Here is a 23488-nt window from a genome sequence, read left to right as displayed (position 1 = left end):
TGGGAAATAGAACACAAAATACACGACTTTCAGCCAATTTTAGGGAGATGCACTCCAAGGTCAACAATTTCACATCTCTAAGGCAGAAAGTTGTCAACTTTTTGCTTTAAAATGTTGAAAAAGTTATCTCAAAAGTTTTGTCTTTGAAAAGAGACCCCCAAATCTCTTCAAAGACCTAAGAATAAAAATCTCTCTAGGGAATCCTGCAGAAAACAACTTCCCTGATGAAAGTACTCTCTTATCTTTAGATTTGTTTCAGAAAAAATGTAATTTGAATCGGAGAAAAGCCATCAAAATCTATACCATAGTTAGAACACATTTGACAAGTTAGAACACTATAATTTGTATCATTTTATCTGAGTCTATCACAGTACTCTGATATGTGTGTATTATTTTCTCTTAGAATTTAGAGCATTTTATATTAAATAATAATATTGGCTGGGCATGGTGGCTCACGCCTGTAACCCTAGGACTTTGGGAGGCTGAGGCAGGTGGATCACTTGTGGTTAGGATTTTGTGACCAGCCTGGCCAACATAGTGAAACTCTGTCTCTACCAAAAAAAAAAAAAAAAAAAAAAAAAACTGGGTGTGGTGGCATGTGCCTGTAATCCCAGCTACTCAAGAGGCTGAGGCACGAGAACCACTTGAACCCGGGAGGCAGAGGTTGCAGTGAGCCAAGATCATGCCACTGCACTCCAGCCTGAGTGACAGAGTGAGACCTTGTCTCAAAAATAAAATGAAATAATATTTAGGTTTATTATTTAGAGTGCTTTACCTACGATTTATTCAACAGATGTGTACTGAGTATCTACTAGGTCCCAGGTAGTCTATTAGGCACTGAAGTCTCAAAGGTAAATAAGACACCATTTTGTTTGCCAAATGAAAAAACTAAGTTATGATTAATTCTTTTAAAAGATGATGAGGCTCTTGGACGGATACATAACGCTTCCTATGACCTTTTTTTTTTTTTTTTTTGAGACAGGGTCTTGCTCTGTCACCCAAGCTGAAGTGCAGTGGCACAATCATAGCTCACTGCAGTCTTAATCTCCATGACTCAAGCGATTTGCTCACCACAGCCTCCGGAGTAGCTAGGACCACAGGCACATGCCACCACACTCGGCTAATTTTTTGTAGAGATGGGGTTTCACTATGTTACTGAGGCTGGTCTTGAACTTCTAGGCTCAAGCTATCCTCTCACCTTGGCCTCCCAAAGTACTGGGATTACAGGTGTGAGCCCCTGCACCCAGCCTACGACAGTATTTCTACAGGAAGATCATATTCAACTAATATCACAGAGATTTTGACCGACTTGGTGGCTCTGTAACTTGCTGTGAGTACATGAAAATATGGAAAGAGCAATTGTTTCATCAAGTGTCTTATCTTCCAGTGTTCACTGTCAGCAAATTCTCTTAAAGATTAGAAATGGGGTTAGAGAAACTTCCTTAGGCTTTCTACACAAAGCCTGATGAGGGAGGGGCTGTGGTGGGAGAAAAGGGACCTTGCCATTCAGGAGGCTGACTGCTTTATCGAGCACATTAGCAGAAGAAATGCCTGAGAGAGTCCTGATGAGCACTGTGTTCTGAGATGGCTGCCCTGATTGAAATCATTATGAGTAAGTTCAGTAAAACCAATATTGTAATTATTTGTAAATGTTGGTTTGCGATTCAGCAGCAATCGGCAGGTTGCTCCCAGAAGACCCCTGGGGTTAATTATACCCTTGGAGTTTCACTTTAGCCATGAGTCAAATGTTCCCCCCAAATGTATTATGTAAAGACTACACCAACGGAACATTAAAAAGAAACTTTGCCAATAACAAATATAAAGTATTGTGCAGTTCTGGTATTTTCTAGCAGGATGTGAATCATGAACCCAAGAAAGAAAGAACGTACCATAGAGGCCACATATAGTCAGATATATCATAGGCAGGTCCTATGAAATTCTCCCTTAGAAACCATAATTGAAATGTATATTTCTGGCCATGCCGATTGCAGGTTCTCTGTTTGTAATTACTCTACTACTGTACCCTTAAATCTGAATCGGCTTCATGCCCTTCCTCTCATCAGCAGAAGCCCCAGCAGTTAGAAAACTCCACTGGATATCCGAATTCCACAACAAAAATTATAGCAAATCCAGGGTACTTGGACAGCATCGGTGAATTTTAGCAGGAAAACAATATTCTATTTCTCACTCAAAGGAGCCCAAGCACCAGGAGTTAGCTGTGTCTTCTGAATGAAAGGCTGGGGTGCCAAACAGGCATCCTCAAGAAAGCCTCTATCTGGGGCTGGGCACAATGGCTCATGCCTGTAATCCCAGCACTTTGGGAGGCTGAGGTGGGTGGATCACCTGAGGTCAGGAGTTCAAGACCAGCCTGGCCTACATGGTGAAACCCCATCTCTACTAAAAAAATAAAAAAATTAGCTGGGCATGGTGGCATGTGTCTGTAATCCCAGCTACGCAGGAGGCTGAGGCAGGAGAACTGCTTGAGCACGGGAGGTGGAGGTTGCAGTGAGCAGAGATCGCACCACTGCACTCCAGCCTGGGTGACAGCAAGACTCAGCCTCAAAAGAAACAAAACAAAACAAAACAAAAAAGCCCTCCATCTGTGTTCTCTATTCATCTACTTTGTTTTCTCTCTCATAGAGATCTGCACAAAGTTTCAGGTGTCTGAGCATAAACCTGTGATAAATGTGGGGCTTGCATTACAATCTTTTACTTTTCCTATCAAATAAGACTGTCTAGTTTTAAAAATACTGTTCATTTTGTTTATCATAACTCCTGTCTCCTTTGGTTGATTATTTCTTCCAAGCAATTTGAAACTTGTGTTATATATACCTTTTTACACTTAGTTTTTGAAAAGTCCAAAATGTATGATTTAGCTATTCAAATATGAAGCCTATTTACTTTTTCCAAGTCAGAAACATTACAATTACATCCAGAGGTTAGAAATGTGGCTGGTCCTTAGGGGATCAGCAAATTATCTGAGGGAATCAGGATTTAGCGTTATTAGACCACTGATTCTCTTTCCTGAAACAAAGCGCTTAGCCCTCGACGACAAACAAAAGAATCGGATGTGATCTATGTTGCATACATTCTTGGATCCTCATGTCTCTCCCTGGCACCTCTTTTGGTAACCTACCTGGCTATTCTAGGGATGCCGAGTGGCTTTCGGACAGTCCTGAAGAACAGCCGGGCAGTGTAAGAGTGGGTATTAATTTGTCTTAGGCATTGTTCCTGCTGGATCAAGCTTTTGGGGTAAAGTTTTGTTTGTTTTTCCCTGAACCCTTTTCTCTTCAGCTTTAAGGCTTTGCTTGTGCCTGAGTGACCAGAATCTTTGCCATCCTAGTTCCTAGCTCCAGGGAGCCTCGGGATACACAATGAGTGAGTGTGGGCACGGCCGGTTCCCAGCTTGCAGAGCAAGGATGCTGAGCTCCCCGCGGCCACACTCACTAAGGCATCTGGTCTGTAAATCCTTTCCAGCACCAGTTTCCTGAGGAATTATGAATGTGAGAGTACGTGTTGGGGTGCGGTGGCAAATGGCAGCACGAGGTACAAATTAAACAGCAACCAATGAGCTCTGACAGACTGAACCACAAAAATACCAGTTCCCTTCTCGCGGGTGTCATGAAAACACCAACAGATTAATTGATCAATTATCTTTGTTTCATCATCCTAAAAAGAAAATATGACCAGGAAGGTATGGCTTGTGGTTATGGGGCTGATCCAGGCTGAGGAAGTTATGACAGAAATAACTGCTATCATCAACAGTTAACTCGGCTCCTGCCTCCAAGGCCACAAGGGGGCTCATGCCCATCTTCAACTCTATTTCATGGACATTAGATTGGTTATGAAGAAGAATGTGGCTCCTGGGGAGTTTCAGCCCTCATACTGGTGACCCTAAGGGAACTGGCAGTTTCCAAGGCCAGCAGCAGCCCACAGTCCCTGCCCACAGGATTCGGGCTGACACACCTCACTGCCTTTTTCTTCAGGCCCTTCCCACTGACTCTCTACCCTAGGAACCTCCAGTGCAGGGAATCCTTAGAGATAAAGGCAATTAGAGCAGAAACCCTGGTGAAAAGTCTGTGTCGACCTGCCAGAGATCGTGGCAATCCAGACACACAGCTGTAAAAAAATAAAGGAGGGAGTGGAAGGGGTGGTTAGTGATGTTTTCAATCTAAGAAGGAAGAGTGGGTGTTAAAGAGCTTAGCTCATCAGAATCAGCGTTTCCTAGTACGAGTCAGTGTCAGTAGCTAAAGAAAAAAAATATCATTATGAATGGCTGGGGAGGGAGCCATGCTCAGACATGCAGCACATGGACAGACGGGTGCAGGGGGCTTCTCATCTCACACATGCTGCTGGTGGGGAGTCCCATTTACACAGAGTCCTCAGTAGCTGGTGGACAAAGCCACGGCTCCATGGAGTCACTGGAGGAAGCCCTGCAGTGACATGATGCCATGACCTTAGAAATCAAAGTTTGCATCCTCACTTCTTCTTTTCTGGGACAGGTGTCTAAGCTTATCTGTCACAATCCTCTACAGGCCAAGCCCTGTAGGCTCAGGAGCCAAGTAACCATAAAGGATGGGGCTCAATCCCTGTTATAACCTCCCTTCTCCTTCTGAGTTGTCACACTTCACACAGTGCTGCTGGATTCTGTAAACGCTGTCCCACTGAACTCAGGGTAGATGGAGCATCCAGCTTAGGTTATGCATATCCCAGGCAGTTTTCTTTTTTTGAGGGGGTGCAAGGTGGACAGGGAACATCAGCTGTCACCAATTGTTGGGTGTACAACCCACTGACGGCAGAAAGCTCCCCCCTCACCCCCCAGCTTACTCTCACTTTTCTCATTGAGGCCCAATTCAGCTTAAATCTTTGCTAATACCCAGGGAGAGGAGGTGATAACTGTCCTTAACTAAGCTTTGTTGCTCTCCTCCATGGATTTTATTGGCCCTGACCTCTTCATTCCCTTACATTTTATTGTTAAAGGCCAATTCCTGCTGCGTGCAGGGCTCACCTGAATAAGTCTTCAGCTTGCCCCCTTGCAGATGGCAGGAGAGGGTCTGTCATGGATGAGGACACGGTTCCAGGAGGGGGTAATCATAGCTTTGGAATTCTCTAAGGCTGTCAGCGATTTTTTTTTTTTTTTTTTTTTTGGTACCGGCCACATTTTTTACCAACAGCCAAGATGACTGCTAAGGAGTGTTTCTACGGCAACTGCAGAAAAACATCTTTAAACATTTCTTGCCCTGGCTTAAAATGTCTGGAAGAGATCTCTCTTTAGAGGAATGAATTAGTGTCTACCTTATTAACATTGTGCTTTGTTTCGTTCTGAATTATAGCATTGCACAGAAATGACCAAGCTTGTTTTAAAAAAAGAAATGAATAGGTTTCAAATTCAACATCCAGTAACTGCTCACATTTAAGATTTCATGGTGAAGGCCCAGACCTTTTTCCAGAACATCAGCTACTGAACAGTCATCTTAAGTCTGAAAAATATCCAGTCTTGCTGATGGTCAACCTTTGGGAAATCATGAAAATACCATATTTTGGGTGGGACTTGTAGTTTAGAAAATCTTAAGCTGTCTATATTCTCTGCCCTAAGACCTGCGTATTCACATGATTTTTAAAGGTAAGCCCAATTTATTGGCATGGACTGCATCAGATGTTCTTCTGCTTCTGGGACATTCCCACCTTATTTCATACAATGTACATACCCAGTATCGCCTTTTTGGAAATGAGGATGGCTCATAGGCAAGTCCAGGAGTCTGGCTGTAAATGGGACTACATTGGGGCCAAGCTGACATCCCTATAAAGCTGAGGGGCTCAGAGATGGGAAATGTGGAGGGTGAACGAGAGGGAAGGTACACAGGGCTAACACACAGGAGGAGAACGAAACACAAGAGCAGACCAGGAACAAAGGACATGCGAGACCAGCTGTTGACGGTTTGTCTGTGTGGATGTCGCCCAATCAGTTCTCAGAGAAGTGAGGTCAAACAGGGACCCCTTGCATGCACGGGCACACCAGGGGGTTATTGGAGTTAGTTTTGCTTTCGTGATCCATGTAGCCCATGTCTCAGGGTGTGATTTGAAGCAAAACATTTCAGTTAGGAGAAAACTGAATGCATATGACGCAAAGGGCAGATTCTGAATAGGTGTTTGATTTTAGTGAGGGAAGCTGTGAGCAGAGGCTTCCTTCTCTCCTTCTGGTAAGCGAGAAATGTTTTAACAAGGTTGTGACAGTCACAATATTAACTAATTATTTTGTCACCGCTATGCACTTAATTAGGATATAATTTTATTTCCTTTGCTGCAAGGGTCAATCATGTGTTTCTTGATTACACGGAGATCTCCATTCATGGTAATTGCCAAGTGACTTTTGCTTTGATTTTCTCCCCCTCCCTGGGGGAGGGCCACTCTTAAAAAGTGACACCTCGGTAATCACAGCCAAACTGCTCTAATCCAAACTCTTAAATCTCTTATTTCAGAAAGTCCTCAGTGTGCAAGAATTTTATGAAGCACTCTCACTGGGTTTTGAACAAATACAACCTTTGCAATTGATATATTTCACTCTGTAGCATTTCAAGGTTGTAAACATTTTCACAGGAATGTGACTCATTTTAGAACAACTATGGTGTTTAGAACTACTGGATGAAGTTAAATAACAATGCTATAAAGCTAATTTGCCAAACACCTTTCTAGGAAATAATTTTTATGAACCATCTGGTAAAAATTCAAGTTTGCAAACTGTGCTGTGGCTAATGTGGGTTGACTGTAGAGAACAGTTTGTGTGACCAAATTTCTTGAAGCAAAATACCAAACCAAAGGTTGTCGTGATACCAAATCGTCATGTCAAGTTTGCAAGGAATGATGAATTCTGGATGTGAACTGAGAACAAGAGGAAATCTCTCAAATGGCTTTGCTTAGGAAATCTGAGACAGGAAGAAATGAGTGTGCCCTTATGTGCCAGGCTGTGGTCCCAGATTTATTTCACTAATCAGAACAAAGAGTTTTACCTTCTGTTCACCAGCGTGGACGACATCATCAGCACCATGCAAGCCACATGACAAAGTCACATGATACGCACGCACATGATATTGGTTGAAAGGAAAGTGGAGGAGGTCACATGGAAAATACAAAAAAATTAAAAACTGATGTAAACAATGGGCAGGGAGAAAAATCAACAACAAAATCACAGACTAAATAAAAGGAGAAATCAAATTAAATTAGCAGCATATATAGGAAACATTGGGAGGGCAGTGAAACTGCCCAGAAATAGAAGAATAATAAATCATAAAGAGCATTTGGTTAACAACACCAATAAGCATTAGCTACGGCTGCAACACTACATATTAATACCACATCAGGAGCATGTAAACTTGTTTTGAAATGGGGAGGTGTTGCTGTCAGGACCCAGATGTCAAAGTCAATCCAGGAGACTGTTAAAGGAAAAGAAAAAAGCAAGTTATTATCCACAGATTCCAGAAATGTCTCAGCATCCTTGGGAAACAAGGGCAATGAAACAGGGTCATCAAGGAAAAGTCCCGAGAGTCTTAAGGTGAAGACTGTGTGCCCTAGAAGAACAAAAGATTGTATTAAATTAAGAAGAGTCATTTCATGTTTCCTATGGCATAAGGAGGAGGGGAGCATGGGCTGAATGAGGCTGGGTGGATGCATGTCAGAGATGGTGGCTTTCAGGATCTTATCTCACTTCTTTCTCCACAAACCCATATTACTCCTGAGACCTCGGTAAGCCTCCCTAAAGTCAAGACCCATATAAAGGAAGAGGCCAGTGCAGACTAGGGAATGGGTTTCCTTCTGATGGTTGAGACAATGGCTGTGTTGACACTAAACAGCAGAAACTGTACCTTTGGCCCAACGTGCTGAGAGTTTGACATTAAGCAAATGTTTGGGCCATTTGTGGTTAAAGTTTTTTGTTTTGAAATGGTCTCGTTTCATCACCCAGGCTGCAGTGCAGTGGCATGAAGATAGCTCACTCCAGCCTTGACCTCCCGGGCTCAAGCAATCTTTCTGCCTCAGCCTCCTGAATGGCTGGGACTGCAGGCGTGTGCCACTATACCCAGCTAATTTTTCTATTTTTTGTAGAGATGGGGGTTTCGCCCTGCTGGCCCCGCTGGGCTCAAGTGATCCTTCCACCTCAGCCTCCCAAAGTGCTGGGATTATAGGCTTGAGCCACGGCACCCAACCTGTTGTGGTTAAAGTTATATCTTTAGAATTGTGGTTGCACTGATAAGACATAAATTTGAGATTTACAATGAAAAAAAAAAACACTTTTCTTAAGCATTCCTTTTGGTCCTATGTTGTGACTGAGTGATCTTGACTTGTTAAAAGGCATTTTGGGTTTCTGACCTTAAATTTAAGAGGCCAAGGAAAGTTTTGACCATTGCCAATTGAGGCTGAGGGAGAAGGGCAAAGAAGGGAGATGAAGACAGCTTTCTGTGTAAAGAACACCGCTGGTTAAAAATAACCTGAGAGAAATGCTTTAACCAGGCTACCTCTTCCCTTGCCACCGTGAGCTGACAGAATGTGTGCTTCTTTCTTATTGTCTGGCATTACACAGATTCAGGCACCTTCCTACCAAAGGGGCCTTGCAGGGATTATATACAACTAAGCAATTGCTCCTTTGGTTTTATTTAGAATACCTTTATTCCCTCATAATTATAAATGGGTCCACACACACACATACACACACACACACACACACACACACACACGCACACACACAGAAGCAAAACTGGGAGATATTTATTTTCAACCCCACTGATGGATTGATGATTGATGGATATTCACATGCTGATAGCTACTCTGCTATTAGTTCCACTGCAATTCACATGTGCCACATTTCATCTTACTAGTGAGAAATATGTTCATGCTAAACTCAGGCTGCTGCCCAATTGTGAGCATCTTTCCTTTATCTCAGTATCCACTGGGACCTACAATTTGGGTCAGTAGTCAAGTGGTTCAAAATAAAATGACTCAAACTTTCTTCCCTTTGGATGTCACAACTAAGCATTTTGTCTGTGGGCAGAAATGTCTGATGTTTAAAAATTAAAGACATGTCAGGGGAGAGACACCTAATTCCTTCTTCAGGCAAAATCTGGAACCAAGATTGTGTTTCACTAACAGAGAGGACCAACCTACAGTGAGCCACCTGAAATATGACACAGTTGTACAAATACATTATGTAGCTTTCTCCTACTGTGCCTGGACACACACTGCACCAGGCTGAAAAAGGACAGGAGTGACACTGTAGAATAAGAAAAAGGGCTGTTAGCTGCATTCCTTTTCCAAATGTAAAAAAACCCCCTCATAATCTGAATTAAACCCATGCGAGCACAGCCTGTTGTCACCGGCTCTGCTCTGCTGACAAAATGAAACCTCAAAAGCATCAGGAATTAAAATTCATCGCAGCACACACACGGAGGGAACACCAAGAAAGCAGACCCTTAGCTGTGTTCTGCAGTAGAAAAAAAAGAACCATTTCATGCAACACACAGAACCAGGAAACTCTTTTCTTCTCTGTTCAATTATGTATTGGAAAGCTTGGCCCGGGGAGCTGGAGTTATACTTTGCATACCTGCTTTCTGCCTTCTTGTTCTGCTTGATGGGATGTATGCCATTTTTTTCTGTGCAGCCAGAAATATTATAAAATCTAAAACTCCCACACAGCTTTGATGCTTGAACACTATGAACATGCATGCATACTCATATGGATTCTTCAGGGGATTCAGGTCCTCCACACACATCTTACTTCATTAGAGCATTATAAAGACCAGCTTGGAATATGTTACAGCAGTGATTCTGTGCAATGTTTTCTACGATGAAAAAAGAGGATACAGTCTGGCTCTTGACTCTATTGTCAAGAGATAAATTCCAGCACTTTCATCTGGACTCTCAACCCAGGGGGAGCCTGGATTAGGCTTTTTCTGCCCATCATTTTTCTAGCACTGAGGCGGGAGCCTGAAAGGAGACAGCAGGAAGGAGCTCTCTCCTTCCCCTGTGCTCTGCGTACGGGGAGACAAAGCCGGGCATGCTGTCAGGAAGCAGCGGCTCCTTCCTTCTCGGCATCACCCTCTCCCTTTCCTCAAGCAGCCATTTTCTCCTATTCCTTCCCTCGCTCTCAGTCTTTTTGCTGCTGCTAAATTAACACGCGCATGAGCGTGTGTATTTCAGAAGGAGGGACAGCAAAGCAAAAGCTGGGAAGGAGATGCTGTTCTTTTGTGTCCTCAGCGTTTGCCTAATCCTTGGCTATTTTTAACTAGACAGCCGATTTGGAAAGGCCTCCTCATGCACGGAGTATTCTTCCAATAATCAACCCCGTTCTTTTGCTGATGCTTGGTTTGCTCTCTTGGCCAAGCAGACGGCATGCTTAGGAAACCACACCAGGCTAGGAGCCTTCATGCATTCACAACTGTTGCTTTTAATAAAAGGGAAAACAACAGGCAGCGCTGTAATCTAGAAGTCGGCTCTACAACAAGCGATCAGAGGTCTGGCCGAGAGCAACTCAGCCCTGTACTCACTAGCTGGTTCTGTGGTTGCAAGGGCAGGAAGAGGCCAAGTTGCTATGGAAACATGACAGACAGAAAAGGCACAGAAAGGTGAAGGAGAGAATGGAGATAAATTAAACTCATAGCTATATATGTATGTATACATGGGTGAGTATATATTATACATATGTAGGCATCATTATAAAGATGGTGAAGGAGGTATTCTCTCTCTTCTCTATCAATATTAATATACATATTATTTATTATTTTGAGATGGAGTCTTGCTCTGTCACCCAGGCTGGAGTGCAATGGTGCGATTTTGTCTCATTACAACCTCCACCTCCTGAGTTCAAACAATTCTCCTGCCTCAGCCTCCCAAGTAACTGGGATTACAGGCACATGCCACCACGCCTGGCTAATTTTTGTATTTTTAGTAGAGACAAGGTTGCCCAGACTGGTCTTGAACTCCTGGCCTCAAGCAATCCACCCACCTGGCCCTCTCAAAGTGCTGGGATTACAGGCCTGAGCCACCATGCTGGGCCTTAATATACATATTTAAAAGACTCTTAATATACATATTTAAAAGAGATGATCAGAGATTTTGCTGACAAATGACTTTCATGCAGCAAGAGATAACATAACTCTCATTTATTCTTACTATTAATTCCAGCTGCTAAATTCTGAGCAGTATGGTTTGTGTTCTTCACATTTAATCTTTAATTTTCACAAACACTGAAAAGGTAAGTGGAATCCATCCTTCACCTTAGAGGTAAGAACTCTGAGACTTGGGGAGGCTTAGCGACTTATCCTAGGTTATGGAGCTTCAGGCGGAAGAAGTGGAGCTGTGATTTGAACCCAGGTCTGTCTACTTCCAAAGCCTGAACTCCGTCTGCTACAGGACGGTGCCTGGAAAAGCACTGCATGGGATGGTGGGCATGCTTCTGAGTCAACAGATGGTGACAGAGGGCTTCTGAGCTTGAGGCTTGAGTCACCTCTTGAGTCTGAGTCCAAACCACAGGGGCTTCTGATATATCAAGGAGAATAAAGCCAGCCAGGCGGCACCACCCTGCCTGCCCATTTGCTGCTGTCTGCCACTATGGGCAGATGCTGGCATTACATCTGTGTCTTACTGAGCTGTGGTCTTACTTTGCTATTCCTCCCTGGAAAGCTAGGTTCAAAACTCCAAACAGTGGCAGGCCTGGAGCCCCTTCTACTCCTGCACATTCAGGCACACAAAAGGACAGGATAGCAACATTAATTAGATCAGAAATGAGCAAGGCTTAGCCAGGATGATGAAATCTGAGAGCGACCAGCTGACATTACTGCTGGCTTGGTGGTAATGATCCCATGTGGGTAAAGCAGAGCATGATAAACATGAAAATGTTTGTGATTTTCTTTAGGGTGGCGGGACATGGGTGACTACTCATCCTATTTTACAGAGGAGATAAACAAGGCTCACTTGTGAAGGGTTAAACGATTTGCCTAAGCGCCTACTGCCAGGCACATCTGCCAGACACTGCCAGACACTGTTTATTTTCCCACAAATATTTACAAGAAAAGTATGCATTTATGGATAAAGCGAAAGCTACAGGCCTCCCTATCTAATTTCAATGTCTGTATCCAACTGTGCCAATTAAAATGAAGGGTAAAAACAAAACACTCCAACACATTTTCTATGACCCTGCAGAGGAGACATTTTTCTTGGTCAATTCCTTTGGCTTCTCCAAATACGAGCTTTGATCCAGCCCACTCAGAATCCTGAGGACAGGGCTGGCCCCAGGGTGGCCGCCTTGGGGATCCTGCCTGCAGGGTTTTCTATCCAGAGCAATGCTTTTCCCTCGCCTCTCCTTCAGGGAAGGCTGCCCCTCATGGATCTGAGAAGCCCTATGCCTGTTTCTCTTCTCATCTGCTCCTCTAAAACCCGACGCTGCTTTCCGCCAACTGAGTTGAATTATCACCTGGTGAAGGAGATAACATTAGGCAAAACAAACTGTGGCTGGTGGAAAGTGACCTGCAGAGAGATGGATGAAGAAAATGATACTCACTATCTGGTGGAGACAATGGAACAGGGGTAGACGAGCTAGCAGATGCCGCTGAAGAAAGAAAAATGAAGGTGGGGAAAAAAGATCATTGAGGCACACAGATACTGAATGAAAAAAAATGGAAGCAACAACCCTGGGGCATCAGTATGAGGAGCTGAAGGGAGTTAAAGTGGGAAGAACAACACCGTGTGTGAACAGCTGGCCAGGGCACTAGCGAGGAGCAGGGCTCTCTCTAACGTCAAACCTTGAGGCTGTGCGCCTGCCAAACCCTGCAGTTCAGGTAAAGTCTGGGCCAGGAACAAGTCTGGGCCAGGAACAGCTGCACAAGCCTCAAACCTTGACTGAAAACAAATATCCAGTTCAGCAGGACCAGCTGTCTCCATAGGACGAGAGGTATAGGAGGAAAAGGAATCTGGACCTCAGTTTAAGGTGAACCAGTGAAGGAGAAAATAGACATTGGCTTTTCATGTTACACATCTATATATGTGTTTCTATAGAGGTATATATTTCCACATATGACTTTATTTATAGCAAAACCTATATGCCTCACTCATTTCAACATCTGAATGAATGAGACAGAAATGGCTCTCCTACCTAATGTGTACTACTGTATGAAGTTCATGATCCTTTATCATACGGATGATGCTGCAACCACTGCTGCCTTCCAAAACTCCCCTACAGAATGTGGTTATTTGGAGGCTGCTACGTAAGAGCCATGCAAATAATGTTCAGGATTATTCTCACTCCTCCAGGGAATAGAAATGATGAAGAGACTGGGACTGAAATTCTAGCCAATCTTCTGTGTAGAGGATGGTTAGTTGTGCATCTGAGATACTGGGACACTGAATGGATCTTTGGTTTTTCATTGGCAAATATTTGGAAGTAGTCCCATCAGCAGTCACAAAACAAAGTCTCCTTCGAGAGCTAGATGAAAATTTGGAAAAACCTCAGTGTATCTCCGCCACTGCCTTAATATCTAATACTCATGGTTTTCTCTTCCTTTACCTTCCACATGAGGGCATCTCATTAAATCATGAGTACAGTGTCACTGGAATCAAAGCAACAAAGAATCGTAACTCATCATTATTGGATGGTCTGGTTAATTCAGGTCTCCTTCCCTCTCTTTTCTTTGTTTAGCTTGAATTGTTTGCATAGTTGTCCATATTGTTCTGGCAAAGAGATGGAATTTTACATGCTTTAACCACATATACAACAATCCATTTAACTTATACTTGCAATGTGCCACCTGGGGGACAACATATGAAAACAAAAATCTCAAGATGCCTCTTTTAAAAAGTAGAGACTCATTCATAATCTCTATATTCAAAAAGAAATAATCTATTTTGCTTCATGGTACAGAAGCAAATTAAGAGGTAATGTTTGGGCAATGAAATTATGAAGGTGGGTAGCTCAGTCATGGAGGGGAAGATTCATAGCTAGTTGTAAGGAGTCTGACACAAGCAGCCCGTCTCAAGGCAAACAGAGGTTTTGAGCTTTCCTCCTGAGTGTCTTGATGGCATGCAGACATTTGGCTTAAAAAATACATGAAATAGGCACATTCTCACAGGTTAGAGTTTTATTTGTTGGTCTGGGGTCACAGCTTCCTCATTACCTTCATGCACATTCATGAACTACACACAAAGGAACCTCCAAACAGGTAAGCCATGCTTACTAACCGGCAGCTTGAAAACAGGAGTCCATTAAGTGTTTGTGGCTTTTACTAGCTCCCCCTGCTCATCCCTGCTCTGATATATCCATGTCCCTAAACATGGAAAGGTCTATTAAAGAACCAAGAAAGCAACCCCATTATTGAGACATCTCAACGAACTTCAAGCGATGAGTCAGTGCCAAATGCGCTGGTCTCACCTGACACCTGGCAGCCCAGGAGTCCGGTAGCAACACCTGCCTGTGCAGCACACTGGCCTCTGCTGACTCTGTGCCTTCTCTTCCTTGGGGCTTGGGGTATAACCAGGGCACAACTCCAGTGGTAGGAGATCCTGCTGTGCATCTGCATCCCAACAGTAGTACAGGACAGGGGTGCAGTGTCAGTGGTGCCATAAGCTGGCATCAGAAACCAATGCCACTGGTTCTTGGGCTCAGTGCAAGCACACAGCTAAACTGGTGGTTGGTTCTGTCTACCTAAGTTCAGACAACCTCTGTGTCTTCCAAGAAATGAGAGTAAGAATTCAGAGAAGGTCCTTCCTAAGGCTCGTCCTCAGTTCCTAGCAGCAAAAGGGTGGGTTTGTCATAGCAGTTGTAACTGCTGGCAGCATCCTCCCAATGATATCTGTTTTCAGGATGGGTCTAGGGGCAGCAGGATACTCCGTGGGCTAAGTCCTCACTTCAGCAACTCTGGGAAGGTTATCAGGGCACAAAGAAAGACCATAATAAGTTATCTTTGGTGATAATATGATGTTCCCATATGTTCACCGCCTCATCCTGCTAAAGTTCTTGCAAAAGGCGTGCTCAACTCTAAGAATATGCCATGGTTCTACTTATCTAAAAGAAGTTTGCCTTTTGATTCTTCAGACCTTAACTTTATTATATGATTGAGAAAAACTGACTTTTTGTACCACTAACAATGCCTGCTGTTGTACCATTCATGACCTACTTGGAATGCAGAGATGACACCATCCTTTTCCAAAGGGCTTCTTGGAGTCGTGGTTACTTATCCATTTTGATACTATCAGACAATAAACAACAAGGTCTGGAGACCTCTTTTTTGTAGTTAAAAATCTAAATTTAAATTTAAAATTAAAATTTCCTCAAAAATTTCATTTTTAACATTGACTTAAAAATATAGCTTCTGATATATATATATATATATATATATATATATATATATATATATATACATATAGTCTCACCTTTGCGAGAACTGAGCTGGCAATGAATGAAAACCACTGTGGCCTTTGAAGTCCAAGACCCAGTTACTCTGATTCAGTACTCAAACTCCAGTTACTGGTTAGAAACTCAGAGGGGTGCCTCATCCCAGCCTTCCTCTCTTTAATGTAACTAAGCCAGCATTCATTTACTGATCAAATCCAGACCAGAGGAAACCTGGAGACTCAGTTGAACCACAAGTTAAAGATCAGGGGAAGATCCAGAAGGAAGGTTCCCTCATGCCCAGAGTGGCTCCTCTCGAACTTGCTTAGGGCATAGCTGCACGCCCAGAGCAGGTACCTGTCAGTCTGGCCTGATGGCTCCATCCCCCAACTCTGATGCCTTTGACAGCTGGTTCATCCCGGCACCAACTCTGCTGAGGTAGGACATTTGGTACTTGCTCAAAATCTCAGAATACCTACATGTAGCTACTTAGTTTTTGCTGTTGCTGCAATATTTCTGAATAATGTTAAAAAGATAAGCTTCCTTGGGTACCTTTCAGGAGCTGGGAGCATTTTTATGAAAAGACTGTACAGCTTCCTGAATACCTTTTCTTCTGTGTCTGCCTGGGTAACACCTCCCTCCGCTATTCTGGTTCAGCCTAGGAAGAACCAAATCTCAGGAGAAGGGAAGTTTAGGGGCATTTCTGCAGGCTAATGGGGTCAAACCACAGTTCATCTCTCTGTTACCCTTGTTCCCTGTGTCGTCTATGTACAGCTTACATGATTAAGGGGTGTCCTTCCAGTGGGGAATCTCCCCTTCCCTAGCATGCATGGCAGAAGAGTTCCTACATTAGCTGGTTAGTCTTCCCCAAATGAGGAGATGCACACTGCAAGTAATTACATGCTAAAGAACAGAGCTGACCGGAACTAGAGATTTAACTCTGCAACAGCTGCCTGCGGGACATGCCCACGGCTCGGAACCAAAGTTCATGCTACGTTTTGACTATGGCAGCTGCTGCAGGAGCCTCCCTGGCCAGTCCTCCTGTTCCCCTCCAGCTACCAAGCTGACAGACAAGAAGCAAGGAAGCAACTGAGCTCAATTCCTTTATCTCCTAAAAGCAAATATGAAAATCCTTTCAGGTTCTTTTTCCTTTCAAGGTATTTTGAATAGTGGCCTGGTGGGGCTGTGGTCACTTTCCCAGCATCCTGGCTGAAGGTGAGGCGGGGCTATAGCGTGTTATTCAGGGCCCATCTGCAGACTTCCACCATGCTTGGCTCAGCAAACACCATCTTTGCCGTGGGGTAATCATCACACACAAAAATTAATAAATAAGCACAATTTCCAAAGACACAGAAGTTGCATGCTCTAAAATAGGAAGAGTGTTAGCCTCTTGGAGTAACCTACAGACGTTAACAACAGCACAACTAGACTAAGGTCAGTGTGGTTAGGGCCCAGACAATATCATCTACTTCAGCCTCTAGGGGACAAAAAAGGGACCAGAACTAAATTAAGAACTAGAACTAGCAGATGTTAATGCTATGGAAACAGGTAATGAGGTATGAAGAGGCACTTACGTGGAGGAGGGCTATCTGCATTTCCCATGGATGGAACACAGACGAAAAGAAAAGACAAGAGACAGACCCAAGAAAAAAAAAATAAGATGTAAAAGAAATGAATAGAATCCGCAGAGCACATGGAGCTGGAAACTCAAATTATCAAATTACTTCAAATCCAGAGAAAGAAGCCACTCCTGTAGAAGGAAGATGAGACAGGCTTTCCTATTTCTGGGAAGAGGTAAGGGTAGTGGGTCCCTTTGCAGGCCCCTGGCTTCAAAAAGAAGGAAGCAAAGGATTCTCCCAGGTGCATTTTAAATCCAGGGGTCAGAGAGCCCAGGGAACTCTGTGAACACTCAGAAATTTAGTTCTACGGTATCTTCTTTAGCTGGGTGGACTCAGGAGCTTCCCAGGGTAGTATCTCTGTCTGCAAAGGGGTATGACAGGAGCAGGGCTTGCCCACAGCCTGGCTGCTGGTGGGAAGGGAGGGCAAAGTGGGATAGGTGTAGTTTAAAGAAAGAGGGAATGGCAGAGGAAAACCTAGAGATACATCCTTGAGTGGAATCAGGGGGAAGCAATTCTCTTGAAAGAGGCCGTGAGGAATGCTCTTGCTATGGGAGGGAGAGGAGCAGAAAAGGTCAAGGCCAGGGCTACCTCTTCCCGTTGGCTTTGCTGGGTTTCTGCTGCTGCTCACATATTCTATAGCAGTTTCCATTTGTCTCTGACTTAATATCTCTGCTGCATCAAAGATCCCACAATGCATTATGTGAACTGTCACCATCTTTACCCTCTTCCTGCAGGTCACAGTGTGCTTAGGGCTTCTGTGGCCTGTCAAAAAGCAACTTTCCCAGATCCTTTGACAACTCACTCCTGGTTTTCTCCCCACTTCCTTTAATAATGTGTTGGTGCCTTCCCCCTCACTGTTATTCTAACAAGCTGGACCGGCTACTAGGACAGTGTCCCCAACCCCTTGGAGAAAGAGAGAATGAAGGGACTGTGTGTTAGCTGTCACTGAGAACCAGAGAACTAGGAGGTGGGGCCTCCAGGAGCAGAGGGATCTGAAAGACAAAAAGCTGTGGTCTGAACAATGACATGGGCCAGCTCAGGGTTCCCCACTGCCCCCAGGAAGAAGAGGGTGGGCTGGGAAAAGGTGGGCAGCTGGCTTTACTTACGGACTGGCTGCGTCTTGAACTCGGAGGCTGCGCTGATCTCACCCAGCCCTTTGCCATTGAGCGCCGCCAGCCTTACGGCGTACGTTGTTTCGGGCTTCAGGCCCACGATGGTGACGATGCCCTCCATGCTGGCTGTTATAATATGGGAAGGATGACAAAAGAGTCTATTGTTAAAATGGTGCAGCCGCTCTGAAAAACAGTAGGGAGGGTCCTGAAAAAATTAACTGTAGATTTATCATTTGGTCCAGCAATTTTATTTCTGGGCATATGCATAGAATTGAAAGTCGGGACCAAACAGATACAGATACCTGGGCTATCCATGTTCACAGCAGCATCATTCACAATAGCCGAAAGGCAACCCGAATGACCATTGACTGATGAATGGATACATGAAATGTGGCATAGACATACAATGGAATGTTATTCCACCTTAAACAGGAAGGAAATTCTGACACATGCTACAACATGGATGAACCTTGAAGATATTATGCTAAGTGAAATAAAATAAGCTAGCCACAAAAAGACAAATGCCATATGAGTCCACTTATGTGAGGTACTTAGAATAGCCAACTACATAGAGACAGAAAGAATGGTGGTTGCCAGGGGCTGGGGGGAGGTAGTGAATGAAGAGTTAGTGTTTAATGGGTACAGAGTTTCAGTTTGGGATGATAAAAAGTTCTGGAGATGGATGGTGGTGATGGTTACGACTTAATGCTACTGAATTTTACACTTAAAAATGATGGAATGTAAAATGTATGTTATGTATATTTTATAATAAAAATAACTAGAATTGATCTTTAAAAAAAAAAAAGTCTGGTGGACAGATAGTGACATGAGATCAACCTGCCACAAAATTGGTATGAGATTTCAGAGGGAAGTTAGGAAGGCAAAGTGATTGCTTTCTTCTGGCTCCAATACTGATTACCCAGCAGCTCCTCTTGGCCCCCCGGCTCCCCCGAGAAGCTGAAGAAGTGATGGAAGCTTTCTAGCAGAACTAATTCTGAGTAAAACTGCACTGGACTATGTCTCTGAATGGCTGTGATACTGATAGCTCAGCCTACTCCCAATTCCACTCGAATTACCACATACGAGACCAGGATTAAAAATTTGTGCAGAAACAAAACGTACTTCACTGAGTTATTCCAATTAAACCCAAAAAGGGGAGTCCAACATAAGCACACACTATCCTCAGATGATCTGGGCTCAGAATCTTCACACTGCAGTAATCCAAGGGTCAGTCTTTTAATCTTTAGCTTGGAAAGCTAGCACAGGACTGATTTAAGGGCAGACTTGTCCTGCTGGCTGTGCTTATTTGGTTACTATCACAATTACAAGACAGCCAGTCCCTCAGTACAGATATCCAAGCAGGACTGGCCAGGTGTCGGCAGAGAACCTGCAGCACAGGTAACTCAAACGTGCAGAGTAGGATGGATTGGACTCATCTGGCCATGCTCAGAACCTATGCGCTGGACTCATCTGGCTGTGCTCAGAACCTATGCAAGGCTCCTGCCTGGAATGTGGTACAGATGCCTTCATCCATCCTGGAAGGGTCATGAGAACCAGGCTCTGAAGCACAGAGCATGGGTTGGGGTGGCAATAGGGGCAACAACTCTACAGGCAGATATGACTTTGACCTAATTCTGGAGGTGCAGTTCCTGATTCTGTAGGAACATGCCCAGGATGGCAGGTGGGGACATCTGAGTACTGAGGCACTCATGATCCCAATGGAAACACCAACTCTCCCAACTCACCTTCCTTGGCATCATACCACTTGGAATGCCATACTTCTTCACCCACTGCTCTCCATTCAGCTTTGTATTTGAGGATGGGCACCCCACCTGTGGCCTCTGGTTCATCAAACTGCACCTGGGCTGTGCTGGAGTATGGCTCCACCTGGTCGATGGATGGTGAAGAGGGGGTGTCTGTGGGGAGGACACATATGGAGACTCAGGTGAGCCCAGTTTGGCCCAAGACCATTAACTCTCAGTCACAAGGCACAACTCTGTCATTTCTGCTCACTCTTGGGAATCCTGTCACTGTGTCCTGTCCTCCTGGCCCATCTCACCAGATGCTTCTCCCCCAGTATGCCCCATGCGCTGATCCAATGGCTCCCAGCTTCCCAACCCTCTGGCTTTGCTGACCCTGGCCCTTTCTTCTTCCCCATATCCTGGAATCACTCAAGTACACAAATTGGGCTGGCAGGGTTAGGTGGGGGGTTGTGGCAGCTGCTCTCAGGTGAGTAAGGGACATTCACCTGCTTGAACAAGGATGAATTCCAAGGACTCCTGCCCAATGCGGTTCACTGCAGTACAGTTGTAGTTCCCAAAATCATTCTCAGAGTCCGGGGTCACCTTTAGAAGGAAGAAGCTATTGGGTTACAAGTGTCCTATGGGATGGTCACAGACTCAGATCTTTATTTACTGAATTAAGTTAGTAAAAAACAGAACTAGTAAAGTATAAATCATTAGCTCCAGCCCAGCCTTAAACAAGAGAAAAGAATAGCAGAGGGGCTCATGGGAGAGGCACATTCAGGGAGGGGACTGGTAGAGTGGGCGAAGGGGAGCTGAAAAGAGGCTCAGTGTCTTCTCTAGCCCATGCCTTCCCTGCTCAGGATGTGCCAGAGAAGCAGGAGAGAGGACTTGAGCTGCATTTTGGAGCCCACCTAGAGTCAAACTGTGCTTTCTCTGCTCTGTCCCACCCCCATCCTGACTCACCTCCAGATAGCTGGCAGAGGGGGTATTGTAGATCTTGATATTGCTGTAATTGGAGCTTGGCAGCAGCTGGCCATCCCGAAACCATGAGATCGTGGCACTGGGATAGGCAAATACCTCGCAGGTGATGTTCACCTGGTTCCCCTCCCAAGTGTACACAGCCACAGGGCCCTGTAGCTTTGGGGCATCTGCAATAAATAACAATGACTGTCAGGATGACTGCCATGATCATGAAGCCCCCATATCCTGTCTCCTGGCACTGGGAAGGCAGGTGTGCTCCAAAGCAGAGCCAGCGCCTGGTATAGTAGAGGTCAGGGCCATTCTAGAATTCCTGTGCACAGCATGGGAAGAAGACTCAAGGGCACAGCAGGCTTGTAAGAAGCCTGGAGACGGTGTGTAGGGGGTGGCTTGGGAACAGAGCTCTGAAATGGCCCAGGGTCAGCTGCAGGGAACGTAAGCAGAACACATAGGGTGCACATAGATCCTTGCTGCTGTTTTCCTCTCTCATCCTGACCCTGCCTTGCCCCTCCCTCCCCCAGGTCCTTCCCCATTTATTCCTTACATTGCACTTCAAGGTACATGGACTGGGAGTCCTGGCCGATGGTGTTGCTGGCGGTGCAGATGTACTCTCCGGCATCAGTGTACTGGATGCTCTTCAGGGTCAGCGACGACACACGGGCATGGCTACGCACCACCATGTGCCCATCCAGAGTCTGCCGGGGGTGGGGGGGAAGGGAGCGTGTCAGAGCCCGAGGCAGGGTGGAGGGCAACAGTGCTATGGCAGGATGGGGGCTGGGAGACTAGGCCATCACTTGTCTGTGACCCGTCTCACTTCCTCTCTCCTCTCTGTGTCAATGGCTTTCTTACTTTAGGTACCATCTAATGGGGGAGGCACTGGGAAGCAGCATGAGAGCGTGGGAGTATCCGAAACAGAAAATGAAACTCAGTTATGTCAGGCAGCCTGATCTAAGTACCAAGATTGGTTTGGGGCTAGGTCCCCCAAGATGACTTTGTTTGGGATGTCTAAAATGGAAGCAAAGCCTCCGGCCAGCAGATATTGCAGCAGCAGCAGCAGCAGCCCTACCTCATGAGATCCTGGGAAACCTGCACTGCCAGCCTGTCCTTTCTGTCTGCCCACTTGCCAGTTCCATGGTGCATGTACCTGTAGCAGGACATTCCAAGTGCCCAACATAAGAAATTACTAAAGAAATCCTTATTTCTGCAGATGCCTCTTTCCTGGATGCTTAAAAGTGAAATAATCACAGGTAAAAACAAGCCAAACAACTCAAAGATCAGGAGCCATTGCACTGGAAGTGAGATTAACTGGGTTCTCTCTCCAGGGACAATGGCACAGAGTCCTAGGCAGGTCTGGGATCCTTGACACCTTGGCCACCACCATTTTATAGTCCTTGATACAGCAACGGGCTTCCTAAATCTCTGGAATTATAATGATTGGTCAAAAAGAGAATAAGCACATAGTCCTTAGGCAATGGGTACTGGAGTATTTCCAAGGGGATTTCCCCTTGACATTCTAAGTAAAATGGTTGCTGGCCCAGGAAGAGTCTAGGCGTGTGGCTTAACTTCAGATCCTCAAGAAAGTTAGTGATCTGGAGAGAGGGTCTTGTTCTGGGTAGGCTGGGCCCTCTTGTCTCGAGTATATGATGTTCTGTAGGGATGGACAGGAGGTTATATTCTGCACCTGGCATCTGCCATCCCATGGGTTGAGTCTTTAAAGAATGACAGAACAATTGGCTTCAGGTTCTTTGGATATGCTGGTTTGGGGCCCTGAAGCCCAGAATTGCAATGTCATACAGCAGCCAGATTAGGAAGCTCACAAGCAAGGCATCACTAGCCTTGTTCAGCAGTCTCAGCAGATTTACCAATGAGAAGTCCCTTGGACCATCACTGACAGATCTAGTCTATTCCGGTCATCTGAGCCCCAATGCATTTCATGTCTGGAAGCTAAAAAACAATTCTAGCAAGAAGACAGAAGAGTCAAGCAAAGTCATGGCTGCCCATTTCTGCAAGTGCCATTCCTCCCTGGGATGATTTCTCTGATCCTCTGCTTTGACCTATAAATCTGGGACGCTGGTTGGTTGAAAGATGCATCCCAGGAGATGCCACACATTAATGAGAGATGACAACAAACAGGTGTGGAGCACTTCACTAGAAAGCCTCGTGACACCCAGTTTGTTGGAGATCCTGGATTTTTGAGGGCTGACAGTGCTGATACATTCCAGGGCTATTTTCTTTTCTTTTTCTTTTTTTTTAATTATACTTTAAGTTTTAGGGTACATGTGCACAATGTGCAGGTTTGTTACATACATATACATGTGCCATGTTGGTGTGCTGCACCCATTAACTTGTCATTTACATTAGGTATATCTGCTAATGCTATCCCTCCCCCCTCCCCTCCCCCCACAACAGGCCCCGGTGTGTGATGTTCCCGTTTCTGTGTCCAAGTGTTCTCATTGTTCAATTCCCACCTATGAGTGAGAACATGCGGTGTTTGGTTTTTTGTCCTTGGGATAGTTTGCTGAGAATGCTGGTTTCCAGCTTCATCCATGTCCCTACAAAGGACATGAACTCATCCTTTTTTATGGCTGCATAGTATTCCATGGTGTATATGTGCCACATTTTCTTAATCCAGTCTATCATTGTTGGACATTTGGGTTGGTTCCAAGT

The 23488-nt window shown here is 44.8% G+C and overlaps 1 protein-coding gene across 20 annotated transcripts in view; it reads right to left on the bottom strand.

The window, feature by feature from the left end:
• Window positions 1-23488, bottom strand: part of NCAM1 (neural cell adhesion molecule 1) — a 321182-nt gene that overhangs the window by 24720 nt on the left and 272974 nt on the right. For 8 of the 20 annotated variants that reach the window (XM_019036797.4, XM_019036795.4, XM_019036803.3 and 5 more), the window contains 5 exons: window positions 21366-21516; window positions 20807-20991; window positions 20347-20443; window positions 19844-20014; window positions 18093-18224 (listed from right to left, as the gene is read on the bottom strand). In XM_019036797.4, coding sequence (XP_018892342.1) covers window positions 18093-18224; window positions 19844-20014; window positions 20347-20443; window positions 20807-20991; window positions 21366-21516 — 736 coding nt within the window. Of the gene's footprint in view, window positions 1-10532; window positions 10575-12544; window positions 12593-16941; window positions 16957-18092; window positions 18225-19843; window positions 20015-20346; window positions 20444-20806; window positions 20992-21365; window positions 21517-23488 lie in introns of all 20 variants that reach the window. The other 12 variants (XM_019036784.4, XM_055356221.2, XM_055356217.2 and 9 more) reach the window with 3 other exon arrangements.

The sequence above is a fragment of the Gorilla gorilla genome, chromosome 9 (assembly GCF_029281585.2).
Source record: "Gorilla gorilla gorilla isolate KB3781 chromosome 9, NHGRI_mGorGor1-v2.1_pri, whole genome shotgun sequence".
NCBI lineage: Eukaryota > Metazoa > Chordata > Mammalia > Primates > Hominidae > Gorilla > Gorilla gorilla.
Note: the sequence above shows the minus strand (reverse complement) of the source record. Positions and strands in the feature narration are given on the sequence as shown.